General features: G+C 35.8%; 2 protein-coding genes across 4 annotated transcripts in view; one reads left to right on the top strand and one right to left on the bottom strand.

Annotated features, from left to right (window-relative positions):
• The window catches only part of LOC105666045 (glycine-rich cell wall structural protein 1.0), a 98,649-nt gene that overhangs the window by 68,282 nt on the left and 16,304 nt on the right, over positions 1-14,063 (top strand). The gene's annotated exons all lie outside the window — the stretch shown is intronic.
• LOC100649216 (breast cancer type 1 susceptibility protein homolog) overlaps positions 1-14,063 on the bottom strand; it is a 43,229-nt gene that overhangs the window by 25,135 nt on the left and 4,031 nt on the right. Inside the window, exons 3-7 of one of the 2 annotated variants that reach the window (XM_003397526.4) lie at positions 8,938-12,818; positions 7,907-7,971; positions 6,278-7,100; positions 5,471-5,588; positions 630-4,639 (exon numbers count right to left, since the gene is read on the bottom strand). In XM_003397526.4, the coding sequence (XP_003397574.2) occupies positions 4,446-4,639; positions 5,471-5,588; positions 6,278-7,100; positions 7,907-7,971; positions 8,938-12,818 (5,081 nt within the window). In that variant the 3' untranslated portion in view covers positions 630-4,445. Of the gene's footprint in view, positions 1-629; positions 4,640-5,470; positions 5,589-6,277; positions 7,101-7,906; positions 7,972-8,937; positions 12,819-14,063 lie in introns of those variants that run through there. The other variant, XM_048408902.1, reaches the window with a different exon arrangement.

Raw genomic sequence — 14,063 nt, 5'->3', positions numbered from 1 at the left:
CGTACTCTTCCTTAGACTCTTTTTTAACATAAGAAAGCAACACGTGGTAAGAGAAGATCCATTTTTCTATCATTTACGTTATAACCTTTCTTGCGAGGAAATCAAATTTATGAACCATAGATACTCGAAGAGCAGACAGTATGTGGTAGTAAACACGTGCAAGGAATACTTTGATTTAATTCTTGGAATATTTTCTATTTCATACAGTATAAAGAAACAAACATGTTATTTAAAACAATTGTTTATTCTTATTTCATAGAATATAAAATAACAGACGTATTATTACAAAATACTTTTTATTTCTTCTATTTTCTTTAAAGAAGTTGTGTCCTTTAAGCAAAGGCGTAGTGTGTACAGCATAGAATATAGCGCAAGTAATCCAAAACTAATGGAAGTCTCTTAAAACTAAAGAGTTTATGTAAATACCACCAAGATAAAAAAAAAAAAGAAAAAACACTTTGCATAAGAAATGTTCATACTGTATTACTTACTATTCTGACATCAAAAACGTAACAAGAAACGTTGCCAGCATTCTTTACAAAGTTCCTGAACAACCATTAACTGAACAGTTAACTGGAAACTCTTGAAATACTTTCAAAAAATGTGAAACAAAATGTTATATACAAGGGTGAAAAATCTAAACAATATATAAATCTTTATTACTCTTAAAAGTTCACATAACACGTTTAAACAGATAAAATTAATAATTTCAGTTTGTTCGATACCGTACCGATGCGTCTTAAACAAAATTATGCACATAGGTTCTTTTTACCATAAAAACAGAAGCTTAAAGACTAAACTTACAAAAAGCACCTCGGCAAAATATTAACTTAGTTAACGTCGTATTGTTAGAATTAGAACAAGCACCTATATATCATGGACTAATCTAGGTCGTCATGGTTACAGATCGATGATGATCATGAACTTATCAAGAAATCGATTATCACATATTTAACCTTACATACGTCATTGCGGAATGTCGCACGAGCTTTTCTCGGCTTGCCGCAAAGTTCGTTCAGATTTTTAAGGAATTTAATCAACATAAAAGACCATACTGAAAAGTTCTTCGCTGAAAAACCTCAAAGGTTTTGGAAGGATGAAATATTCAAGTTGCGTGAAAGATAGAGAAAGATTGTACAACAAAATGACTCTCATAGAACTCAAATAACTATAAATCGAAATGTAAATCGGAACGAACTTCCCAACCCAATACGCATATTATTCATATGTTTCATCCAATTTGTAAAATCGAGCGAAAGGTATAACCAATTGTGTTCACCCTCGCGATGCACAACTGCAGGAGACAGATTGATTACAATCGATTCATTCTGATTTTTGAACGTATTTTCTCTCAAAATAGGTGTGCGTATGTGTGTGTATGAGTGTAAAGATAGCGACGTGATGATTACAATGCTTGAATGGTTTCACGACGTGTAAACTTGACTTTGCCAAAATATGTTTGCAAATTCTGCCGAAAATGCGTGCTTTCGGTGTTTCTTATGTCTCGTACCCTTCGCTCCATTGTACTTTGTGCCTTTGGAAGGGAGATCTCTGTGCTGTATAGCTTGTATGGAGGTATGCATCGAGGTGGTGAAATGTACAATCCCTGCGGAATATTCCAGAGGGTACGAGTTATTGTCGCGGGAACTGTTAGCTTGGCCGTCGCATGGCCGTCTGGAAACTCCAAGATTTATAACAGTGTCTCGGCTATTGAGCGAAGAAGTGGCGTGTGCAAGTTAAAAGTACAGGGTATTCCAAACCCGTAAAATTACTCTCGTACCACCTGAGTTCTGGCACATGGATAAGGCTAAAATTCTATTTCTGAAAAATAGCGATTGTTCTGGTGCTCGCTGCATCGCGTTATAACACTCAACACGGTGGTTTAGCTACACCGCCACTGGCAAGCGTAGAGAATAAAACCCTCAGGGAAAAGTAAAAAATAAAAAAAGAAAATTTCTTCCATTATAAATCTTCTTAAATTAATATATGCGTCCCAAGAATTGCTGTGAACTAAATTCATATTTATGGTGCGCGATCTCGTTATTTTTCTGCAAGTTGCGCACGAGATTTTTACAAAATTTTACCATCTATCCTGGACATTTGTACTATATAATTTTCGTCGATTAACAGTTCCTTTGATAGCTCACACCTATTATTGCGTTTTGTATAAAATCAGTAAATGTGCCAATATTTATGAACCAGCATAAGAATTGAAAAATTCAGGGTATTTTCTATCTATATATCAGGGTATATTCTATCTATAAACGTGAAACGCAATGAATAATTAACGACCAAAAGAAGTACAAAAAGTATGGGGAATAAACATAGAAAACCAGGAAAGAAGAAGAAATAGAAAATACAAACGACTATCGATCGCAACGATTATCCTTCTGTGCAGTTAGAGTGCATCGAAATAGAGAGCATAACGGACACAGTGATTATTTCTCCTTGGTTGCTGGCAATTGGGCTAGATTCATAACCACTGACATGGTGTACCCGCGTGTCTATGTGTGTGTATACGTGAGAAATACTAGACGAGAGTTGCCTACAGGTGGTCCTGGGCAAATCAATATTCTTTGTCTGTATCTGTGAATACGTGAGTGGCCTGAATGCTCTTCGTAACACGCAGCACCTAAATCCACCCATGATCATGATATTGCACGTTCCAAGCACCATCACATGCCTCACCCTAAACAGGGCTGTGTATTCGCAACTAGATACATCTTATGTGTTTCACGTAATTACAAAATTTCAACGCACAGCATTCAGGTTTGCTGACTATGAGCATTATGAGGGGATGTGAACAGAAAGAAGGAATATATTTACGCTATTACATTGGTCTGATTTATAGGGTTCTTTCGTGTCGTTGTGTTTGGTGGATGAAGCGTGAATTTATCATTTTTAATAGTTATTTTCTTATGGGTGCGCTTTCTTTTGATTCTACTTGGATATTTATGCGTGTCGTTTGGTATTTAGAAAGAAGAGATATATTGCTGAGACCATATGAAGTTGTTGTGCGTCGCGTTGAAGATGCTTTAAAAAATCAGTTATATCGATCGTTCGCTGATTGGTGAAACGAGAAAAGATAATAAGTATTGTTTGCGAATATTGTAAATATTTAAGAAGAGAGCCGCTGTCCTATCTTTGAGGAGTGCGAATGTTCGAGCTCGCGTTGTAATATAAAACAATCCAAATAAGAACATGTCTCGCGGGGAATTGCTCTTTTCTATTGCTATGTTTCGTGAATCAAGCGCGAGATTAGTATTTCTAATTATTATTTTTGTACAGATGTAGATTTTATTTCAAATTGATCATATTTGGGTGATTGTTTTGATATATGTATGTAGAAAAATATATTTACGATTAATATTAATATAAATATTATGATTTACGAGGCACTCTTCTGTTATTGTGTATTGCGGATAAGACACGAATTTATTATCCTTCTTATGAATTTAGATTTTATTCTTAGCTGGTGTTATTTTGCTAATATCTTTTTGATACATATAAAAATAAAATAATATATATAATATATACATATATATATTTATATATATATAATAATAATAATAAAATAAAAGAACATATCTATAGTTTACTTATATGATTTTAAATACTTTCGTGTTGCTGTGGATAAAGCTTGAACTTATTACTGATTATTTCCAGATCTGGTTATTTAGTTTTAATTGATCTTCGTATTTATTGCAGTATGAAACAGAATTTAGAATACTGATTCGTATGTTGATGGTAAAATGAATTGTTCGAAATCAATGCAATACAAAAGTTAACATACTAATTGAACAAATTTTTAATAAGTTTCGATAATTTTTTCAACTGGTAATATATAGAAAATAATTTTGTTAATAATTACATTACGATTGTTTTCGTCGGCGCAGCGTGTGGAACATTGATGGATGCGATGAAAAAGATAAATTAAAGTTTTGTTGTGGAAATCTAAATTAATTTAACGAGAACAGAATAGCTTTGTTAAACTTACTGTTACCATGATATATTTTGATCTTGTCAGGAGATCAAATATTCATATATGTAATCACAGTGGTAAAAATTATGACAAAAAGTCTTATACTCTGCCATAAATATTACTATCAGAGATACATACAAAAAATAGTATTGCTCATTAAACGTAACCACCTCCATCAAAAATCCACATATATGGTAACTTAATTCACCCTTGAACAATGTTACGAAAACAAAATCTGTTTCAAAAACAAATATTCCCTTTGTTATAGACTATTTCCTTCAAATATATATAATAACTGAAAAAATATACAAATTTTCTAAACTAAATCATGGGTACAATATACGAAAATTATTCAAACGATGTGGCACTGATAAGGGGTTTAAATTCATGGAAATGAGTGGAAGTGAGTAATGCTCAACATGAAATTATGCTAAAAGCAATGGACTCCCGTTGAATGTCATGTCTACAAATCGCACGTGCTATCAGACTCCCAGCCAGTCTCTTCTTCGACAAGATATTCCGGAAAACCAAGCGCGAGAACGTCCTGTCGCGACAACTCCTGCAGATATGGATAGAACGATATCAGTTTGTACTGACTGATACACTCGACTATCCATTCGTCGACGATTGCTATGGCACGAGTCTGTTTGTACCATTCTACGAGAAGGAAAAGAAATGAAAAAGAAATAATTAATACGACGGAACAGTTTTGTGGCGAAGGGTAATTTTAGTTCAGTTGATACATTTCCCAGGAAGTTGTACGTTGTGGGAGATGATAGTTGAAATTTGCATGTTATTAGTTTGTTGTTGATATTTTGCTGTTGCGAGTGGTTATTTCAATCGGAACTTGTTTTAGTAGATAAAAATGAAATATAGATATTTCGTAGAACATTGAAGTTACTGTAAAATTAGGAAAGCATTTTGGTTAGTTAATTATTTTCCTGTGCTTGTTAAAAGATGATTTCCAAAAATCCCTTTATGACGATGAAGCTGAAAAAGCTATCAACGAAATGAAGAAAAAATTGTGCAAGATGGAGAAAGAGTTATGCAAAATAACGACGAATCAAGAACTTACAAACTGATCTGACATTTAAATATTTCAAGTAGATTAATCATACAGATCATGCAGTAGATTAATCATCTTTCTTCTTTTGACAAAATCATGAAATATAATCAATCAGATATAATTCTCAACTTTGTATATCAGATTATATTCAAGATTTATATATAAGATAATTGGATTATCTTAAGACGTGAGATTATTTTTTTACACAATTATTCATACGCATCTACAATAATGATTAATGAAAACAATTATCAATTCAATGTTGTCCTTAACATAATTTCATAACGATTAATTATAATATTTTTACATTGAAATCATTCTTTTTGCATATTCTTACATTTATAATAAAAAATATTTAATTCCATTGAGAATACGTTTACTTGGCATTTCACTTTTAATTTTGATAAATGTGATGATCTTACCAATAATTTGGAATTCATGAAGGTCGGCCTGAATCAAAATGATCTTCATCAAATTCTTCTCAGCGGCTAGAGCGCGTAATGAGTCGACCACGATGGCACCCGTAGCGCGTAGCAAGTCCTAAAAGAGACAATATCAGTAAAACTTGGCGTGTATTCAACTTGAAACGGCATAGCAAGATTGGATGGCCGGAGGAACATAAATAAACGCCTTTCTTGAATTGGGGTTTCGATGCGAACTATTCAACCGTAATAATACGCGAAACCTTTAAAATTTATAAGCGCGATTTAAACGCGGAATATTCTCGCATAACGATACTCTCTGCTTCAAATTTCATATAGTTTTACCTTAGTTTCTTTATTTTCCTTGTTATACCTTTCTTTTCTATTTTCTACTATTTTTTCCGCAAGTTGAATATGAAAAATTTGTGAGCTTTCGTGGCACAGTTGCTCACGCAAGGATTCAAACGCTCACCATTTGTGAATATATTACACGTTCTATACGAAACGTCGTTTAATTTCACTAGCGCCGAGATAACGAGACACGACTATCACGATTACATTGAAGAAATTTAAAAGAAAGATAAAAATGTCATTCAATAGAATGCTTATTCTTTATAAAAATATTCCACTAAAAAGAGACCAAAAACCGTGTCGAAATTTTGAAGATATCTTCGCTGATTAAATTTCGCTTGAAACGTTTCGTTCGCAACAGGCGATTCTGTAGAAAAATATAAATGTAACATTCTTTATTCGTTCTCGCGTTATAAAAGGACGAAATGGAAGACATATTCTGAAAAGCATGCTCACCTGATACTGTTCTATAGAAACGTTGACGTACGGTTCAATACATAGAAAGCAGAATCCCTCGAATAAACCCTTCTCTCTGCATCGCGATTTTCGAGGGCCTTCTTCGAGAGTCTTAGAATCCACCACCTCGTACGGTTCCTCATTCACTAATCTTCTCTCCTTTACCGAATCCACCACCCACTGATAACTCACGATCCATTTCCTATGGACTATACCCTGCAAGTATTTCAACGTGTTGCTAGCTCCGTTATTTTTGTCAGCTTTCACGATCACGTGTGTTACATCCTTATCGAACTGAGCCAGGTATCTACCGTCCAGCATTTGCGTTAACTTCTTCACTAGATCGATTTCATGAATTGTCAGTCCGCTGCATACAAAACAGAACCTCTGTTTGTTGGCATACTGTGCACGTTGAGCGATATTTTTCTCAACGCCTCGAACATTATTTGTACTTTTAACGATATTATCCTGACTGTTATTTATAATTTGAACGACATCTTCCTCAATGTTATTTGTACGCTGAACAGTGTTTTCCTGAACGCTTCGATTCATATTTCGCTGAATGGGATGCTTCGTCTGCTTGTTAAAGGATTCATTCGCGCGAGGAACAAGCTTCGTGGCGTTATTGCAGGTAGACTGATGCATTTTCGGGGTGCTCTGGTAGAGAGGAGGAATGCTGGTCATGGAATTCGGAGTGCTGATATTGGTGAGGCATCTTCCGGTCGCCGACTGTAGGATTTTGGCAGGCAATGGTTTTTCCAAGGTCTTCGAAACCGAGAACGACGATACCATACTCCTTTGCGTCGAATTGATCGCTCCCAAACTGAAGAAAGTGATACCGGTTGCGTAAAATTGCTCGATTTGATATGCAGAACATTTTTTGATAGCGGATATTGGAGGATTTAGAAGGGTTTAAGGAATTGATGTGCTGTGTGCCTTTTCATAGCGCGCAATATGCCAAATGAAAAGCGATCTTCGTGAAAATCGAATAAAATGGAAATAAAATAAAATGGACGTTATGTCTTCTTTTTTCTTCGCTTTTGAACAGAAGTTTCTAGTTAATGGACCTTTGTACGCGATGTTAAATCACATAGAACTGAGAAAGCTGTGTTTCTAATTGCAAAAGTAATTTCACGTGAGGTTATTCTGTTTATTATATTTATAATATTATTACAAATTATTGTTATCATAAATATATATTTATATTATCAGTCGTAAAACGTTATTAAAGATAGGAGACTTTATTGCATGTTTGAATTTTAACCAACAGATAGCTTTAAAGAGGCTAAATTAGGCAGCTTCGATGAAAGTCTCTTGACCCTCGTTCCAACAAATAATCACTTTATAAATCATTGCAAAATACGAATGATGTATTCATAGAGAGTAAACACGTAAAACTGTATGCACATTTTAATCTCAGTAAACAAACAGATAAAATTGAATTGCTTCAATGGAAAGTTCTTCATCTTCGTTCCAACTAGCAATTGTTATATAAATATAACACTTATTACAAAAATTTGAACGGTGTAAGAAAAATTACGTTAACGTGTAATGCTGTTATTGAAATGCATAATGTACCTTTCAAAACTGAAAGAAGAATGGACGTTACGAGAGACTCGTGTTACTTACTTTTTCGTCTTTGTGTTAGGAGTGTTCTCGACAATGTCGTCTTCTTCACCCGAGTGTTCGACGTCCTGGATATTTCAAAGCAGAGAGTGAGTATTTCAGACTGTAGGGTCTTGTTTATCTTTAAGTAGCGGATGAACGATAAAAGTTATCAGTTAAGCGCCGTGAATAATACTAAAGCACGAAGCTTTCTAAATGATTGTTTCGAATTACGTGAAATTTCAAAATTACGAACGAGTGACGGTCAAATGAAAATATCGAATTATTTTTTAAGTTAGAATAATTAAGCGGCAGGTGGTTGAAGAGGAGCTAAAAGAGTTATTCGAGTTTCGGAAAGAGAAGCTTCATAACCTTCTAGACGACTTTTAGGTTTTTGTGTGAAGAATTTATTAGTTTAGAGCAGTCTTTTCAGTTTCTTCATAGGAATCTTCCATGGAGATTCATCGTTATTTATTTTTATTTATCGATCTTCACGGTCAGTAGTTTATTGAGATGTTTCTTAAATCTTTTTTTTTAAATTTGTATATAATTCTAATTTGCGAATTGAATAAAATTACTTTGAAATGCACACAAATTTTAAAAGTAATATTAGATTACATCTTCATCTTTATCTTTATATTTTATTATTAAATCTCTATTAAATTTCTCTTTATAATTAAAGAAAAATAAATAATTTAGATTAATAGAAGACCTGAAGTATCATATTCTAAAATAATACTATTGCACTACAAATAATTAGAAATATTGCACTAGATATTGCTATAAATTTATCATTTGTCCAACAAGTAAATATATCATTTGATACTTTTTATAATTTCAGCAAAATTATAAATTTTAACGATACGAGAACTTTTCAAATTTTGTGAAAAATATGTGAAACTCTTTTACCATCACCGTTTTCTATACCTTCACCTAAAATTTTAATGACTCCATGTTAATCATCAATTTTCGAAACTCATATATTTCCCATTCACGTACAAATCAATATAAATCCATACGTATATGAATCTTTTATAAAAGATAAAGAGACCAACCTTTCCATCTGCGTTTGAACATTTCTTTCTGTTACTCTTCGGCGTCTGTAGAATCTTCTTTTCCATTTCCAAAGGCACGTTAGAATTTTTATAATTTTTCTCAAACAGATCCATCTCAAATTGTTTAATCATCAGATCATGTTGCGTGATGTCCATCAAAGAATCATATTCGGACATATCCTTAATTGTAGAGTTGCTCACAATCGCATTCGTTGGATGCTTCTGAGAAGAAGAAATCATTGATCTCTGTCCCAATGATTTGTTTGAAATACACATCGATTCGTTGCCGGATGACTTGAGTGAATTTTCTTGTAATCTATTCTTCCTCGAACTCTTATTAACCATATTTACATATACTGGAACTAATCTCTCTTCATTCTCATTGTCGCTATCGGACAATGCACCAGATATTTGGTGGCTATTCTCCTTATCAGATCCATTAGAACGTACGCACAGAACATCTTTACTCGACGAATAAGAACTTTCAACACACGATCTTGCTGATTTAGATTTTCTCTCGTAACTATCTATCTCCAAACACTCGACCGATTCTCTTCTAGATTTTCTGTTCTTTCCATTATCGTCCTCTATAATGACTTCTTCATAGTCTGTATTTGCTATGATATCGTCGTAAGTATCCGCCTGTATAAGTTCCGTTGTTTTGTTTCGTATATTTTTAACTCGATCTATCGTCAATCCAAAATCAGGCGAGTCCTCGACAGCAATCGACGAATCCTTAGGCTCCAAACTCTTCCTCCACTTGGATCCACTGAAATTGGTTCCTTCGTCGCTGGATCTACCAGCGAAGTCTAACTGCTGTCTACACTGCAGCGTAGACAGTTTGTTGCTAGATTTGTCACGATCTGACGAGGCGGACTTTAACGAAGCGTTGTCTCTAACCGCGCGAGACGCATTCATCAAATTAGAGGAATCACGAGTTTGCTCCAACTTACCTTTCTTTTTGCACCTCTCGTCGACCCAGTTGTGCACGATCGCGTTCCACTCTTCGTCGCTAACTTCAGGAGAAACGACTCGTTTCCTCTTGGTCATTGGAGAGACGCCTTGAGAGACAATGTCCGGGGAATCAATGCTTGAATTGGCGATTGGCAAAATTCTCTTGAACACCTTCTTCTTGTTTCCTTTTTCGCTGTCTGAAATATTTGAGCCAGAGCTTACCGGTACGATTTCCGTGTCTTTGCTGCTAGGATCGGAGGACTGACAATTTTCGCCTAAATCGGTTTGGAAGAATGGGACTTCTTTGTCGTCGTTCCTAATACACGTGACCTCTGACGAGAAACTGTGATTGGAGCAAACGTCCTCCTCGTCGCTGACTTTAGACTTTTTTTTCATTCTATCACAGAGCTTGTCTTGACTATCAAATTTCTTCCTTTTTCTCATTGGCGTACGAGGAGAATCGGATTGATCTGACATGTGTAAGAAACCTCCAGAGACAGAGATTTTGTTGGTCTCCGTGTCAGGTTCAGTTTCGTGGATCAGCTTCTGGGTCTGTGAAGTGTCGATCGGGGGGGATTCTGAAGAGAGGAACTGTAACTGGGAGTCATTTGTTGATGGTATCATCTTTACGGTACTCTTGGTCGATGTATTATTTGATTTAACAAACTGTTCGTCACATGATAAGAGATATGGTTTTTTATTTCCACTCAGGGATACCAAGAGTACGTCTATATCTGAAGATTTATTTTCAACACTGTCAGGGATCTCAACAATTGAAACAATTTTCTCCTGAATTTCTTGAGGCGGATTTTCTTCGCGATGATCTACCTGATTATTGAAAACGATCGCTTCAGTTACGCTACTTACTGCCGCGACAGGTTCTGCTTCTTTGCCTTCGTCCTCATCTATTATCTGTGTATCGTGCAACGTGATTAGTGCATTGTTACCAAAGCCATCTTGAATTGTATAATCCAACGTGTCCAATATATCAACCGGATTACACGGTCTTTGTACATGGAACCCAGGATAATGGCCCACCATTGCTTTCCGTTTGGTTGTTCCCAGATACAAGAAGGGAATTCGTTTTCTGCGACGCTTGAAAGTTTTCCCTAGTTTCCTGAACGTGACCAGGGACACGTTGCACCCGCTGTTTTCCAGCCTCCTGTTCGTAAACTCGGTCGAAGTGGCAGTCAAGCCTCTGACACGTTTACCATCCAGTTTATCATCTGTAGAAGCTCTACGTTTCTGTGTTTCAATTGCTTCCTCCAGATTTCTCTCATCTACGCCAATGTTTCCATCAGTCTGATCACTTTCACGCTCAATCTCAAATCTCAAGTCCCGTTTAACAGCCTGCAGACCAATACGAGATTCAACGATCGGACTGGGAGAATTATCCAATTTAAACTCTGTACTTCTTCTCTTCAGAGACAATCTTCTGCGATGAGGCGTTGAAGTTTGTAAGTTTGAGGTTGAATCTGCTTCATCGGTCATCGCAATCTCTTTCGTTGGTGTCGGAGAACTATTTTTCTCATTACGCGATTCATCAAGCAGATTCGGTCCACCTTGGTCATTGTTTGATTTAACCGGCATCGTTTGAGAAAATATCTTATCTCGATCGCAGAAAGGCGTATCGAATAGATCGACGTGTCGTTTTGTAGGGAGCGTCGTTTCCTCGCCATTATTCGTTTGGTCCGTTTCAATGCCAGCTCGTGAATTCTCGTATGTTACGCCGATAATCGCGTTCATCTGACAGATGTTCAAATATCGAATGTGCACCTGTCTGCCCTCTTCTAGCGTGATAAAGGATGATTCAGTGGTCGACTGAACTTTCTCTGACATCGATCTATCCTTTCTATCTCTCGGGGACGACGCATCTCTCACGCGAACAAAATCACTTTTTGCCGAACTTTCCCCCTCGTCGAATCTTTCGTCCACGGCGACATTCGCAACGTCTTCAGCCATCACCGACTCCTTTCTTTTCCTCGTTCGTCTATTACCTATGTCGTCGACAACTTTCACATTTTCCTCTTTGTTCAGGTTCGCCGTAGCTTCATCTACTGACCGAGATTTTCCCTTGTTCTCGATGCTCACATTCAAGGATTTCAATTTCTTCTTCCTCGTGCGCATCTCTTTGCCAAACTTCTCTACAGAGGACCAATTCTTCTGCATGCTGGACAACATATCACAGGGTGACGTCCTGTTAACGTCTATGAATTTCTCTTCGCTCTTTTCCTTACTATCGTCAAACGATCTCGTCATCCTCGACGTGCTCGGCCTCGGTTTCATCGTATCAAAGTCCACCTTTGACGTAGCAATCGCAGTCTTTGTCTCCGTAGACGTCCTGCGATTGCTCGTATTGTTCGAATCGCTTTCGTTATTCTCGCTCCTTAAAGATGTCCTTCGAACCTGTTTGACAGATTGACTAGCGTCATCCTTCATCCTCGTGTCAACGTCTTCGTCAAAATTGTCGATCTTGATCTGTGGTTCGTTCTGAGAAACTGAGATAAATAACGTGTCATTAAAATTGCATGTTGGAGACTGTACAATTTCAGCTTTATAAGGACTGTCTAACGTTTCCTGCTTGGACAGATCCTTCAGCCAGCTTGTTACTTTGCCTTGTGCCAGATTCTCGTCTAGAGAATCGTTCGACTCATCTAACTGTCCTATGCCAGACAAACCACATTTCGACAAGTATTTCGTGATACCGCCGTCTTCCTTCTGTGTAGATTTCGTTTTGCTTTTCTGTGATGTCAGGTTTTTTCGAGATCGACCTCTCTGATTTTGGGAAACGACTTCCTTTCGCAGACTCGTGTCCACGTAAGAACAGCTCGGTTTGATCAACTTCTTCGTGTCACATCTAGTGAATTCGGCATTACCGGACGATTCGCTTTGTTGTGTGCAGCGTGGTCTTGATAAATGAGACAGTACTGAAAAAGGTATTTTGGATTTATCACGGTCTTGATAAAGTTTATACTAGAGAAACACCTGGGCTATTTAGGACCGTAAATGTTGGCTTTCGTGGTTAATATTTTGAGATACCGAGTTTCTTGACGTTTATCGGTAAGAGAGTCTTGGTTCACGGGCTGTAGTAAGTAGTAAAGTACGTTATTTTAAAGCTTTTCCAAGATATTGTTAATATGGAATGTTTGAAATTTGTATTAAAACCTCTAGCAAAGTATCGTGCAGCTTTAACCAGAATGAGGAATTAACCAGGACAACACTTTTAAGTTTACACTAAAACCTAAAGAACGTTTCAAATTTTCATTAAGGTTCTAGGTAGAACGATTAAATCTTGATGAAAATATGAAGCAGAATGCTTTAAAATTTTTATTAGAATTTATAGGGAAATGTCCCTCATCTTCATCACGAATTGAATGTAACATTAATTTTGACTGGAGGTAAAGACAGAAGTTTCAATTTTCCTTTTTCCGAAGTCTCAGGTAGAGGGATAAATTATTTCAAATTATTAATAAGTCTTAAATTTAATGAAAAAATGATCACAGAATTTTATTATGAAATTAACTTTCCAATGCTGAGGGATATTCAAACTAATTAAAATAAGTAAGTAACTAATTAAAAAGAGAGAGATAATACATTTTTCTGCAATTCTTATTTTCCTAAATCAAATTATAATTATTTTGGATCAATTACTCGAGAAAAAAAATTTAAAGGTGGGAATTGGAATTTTAATATTTGCAATAAATCAATTTCTACTTTTGAACACTCGAATCTTTCAAGCGCTTGTAGAAATGACAACCTGTTTAGAGAGAGGAAATTGTTATGATAGCGAATATCACGTGCGGAAAGTCACGCGTCGAGGCATTCGATAGCTTCACATATTCCGTCGATTGTTGTCCACATATAATTTAATTACTACGTATAATAAATTTATCTTGCGGTGCAAACATTCTTCATTTATCTTCTTCCTCATTATCGCGGCTGATATATTAACGCTATTCTGTATTTTACCAATTTTAAATAAATTTCCTAATTAAATTAAGGCTGAAAATTAAAATATTTTGCCATTTAAAAGAAAATTATTTTGCATGAATATTTAAAATTCTGAATTTTTCAGGGAACTAAACAATCTTGCAATTTATTTGCAAAATTAAAATATATTCTAGAAATGTTAATAACTTACTAGGTCGTGCATTCGAAATATATGTACCTCG

This window comes from Bombus terrestris, chromosome 9 (genome assembly GCF_910591885.1).
Source record: "Bombus terrestris chromosome 9, iyBomTerr1.2, whole genome shotgun sequence".
Classification (NCBI taxonomy): domain Eukaryota; kingdom Metazoa; phylum Arthropoda; class Insecta; order Hymenoptera; family Apidae; genus Bombus; species Bombus terrestris.
The sequence above is the reverse complement of the archived record's forward strand: the minus strand, read 5'-3'. Positions and strand labels throughout refer to the sequence as shown.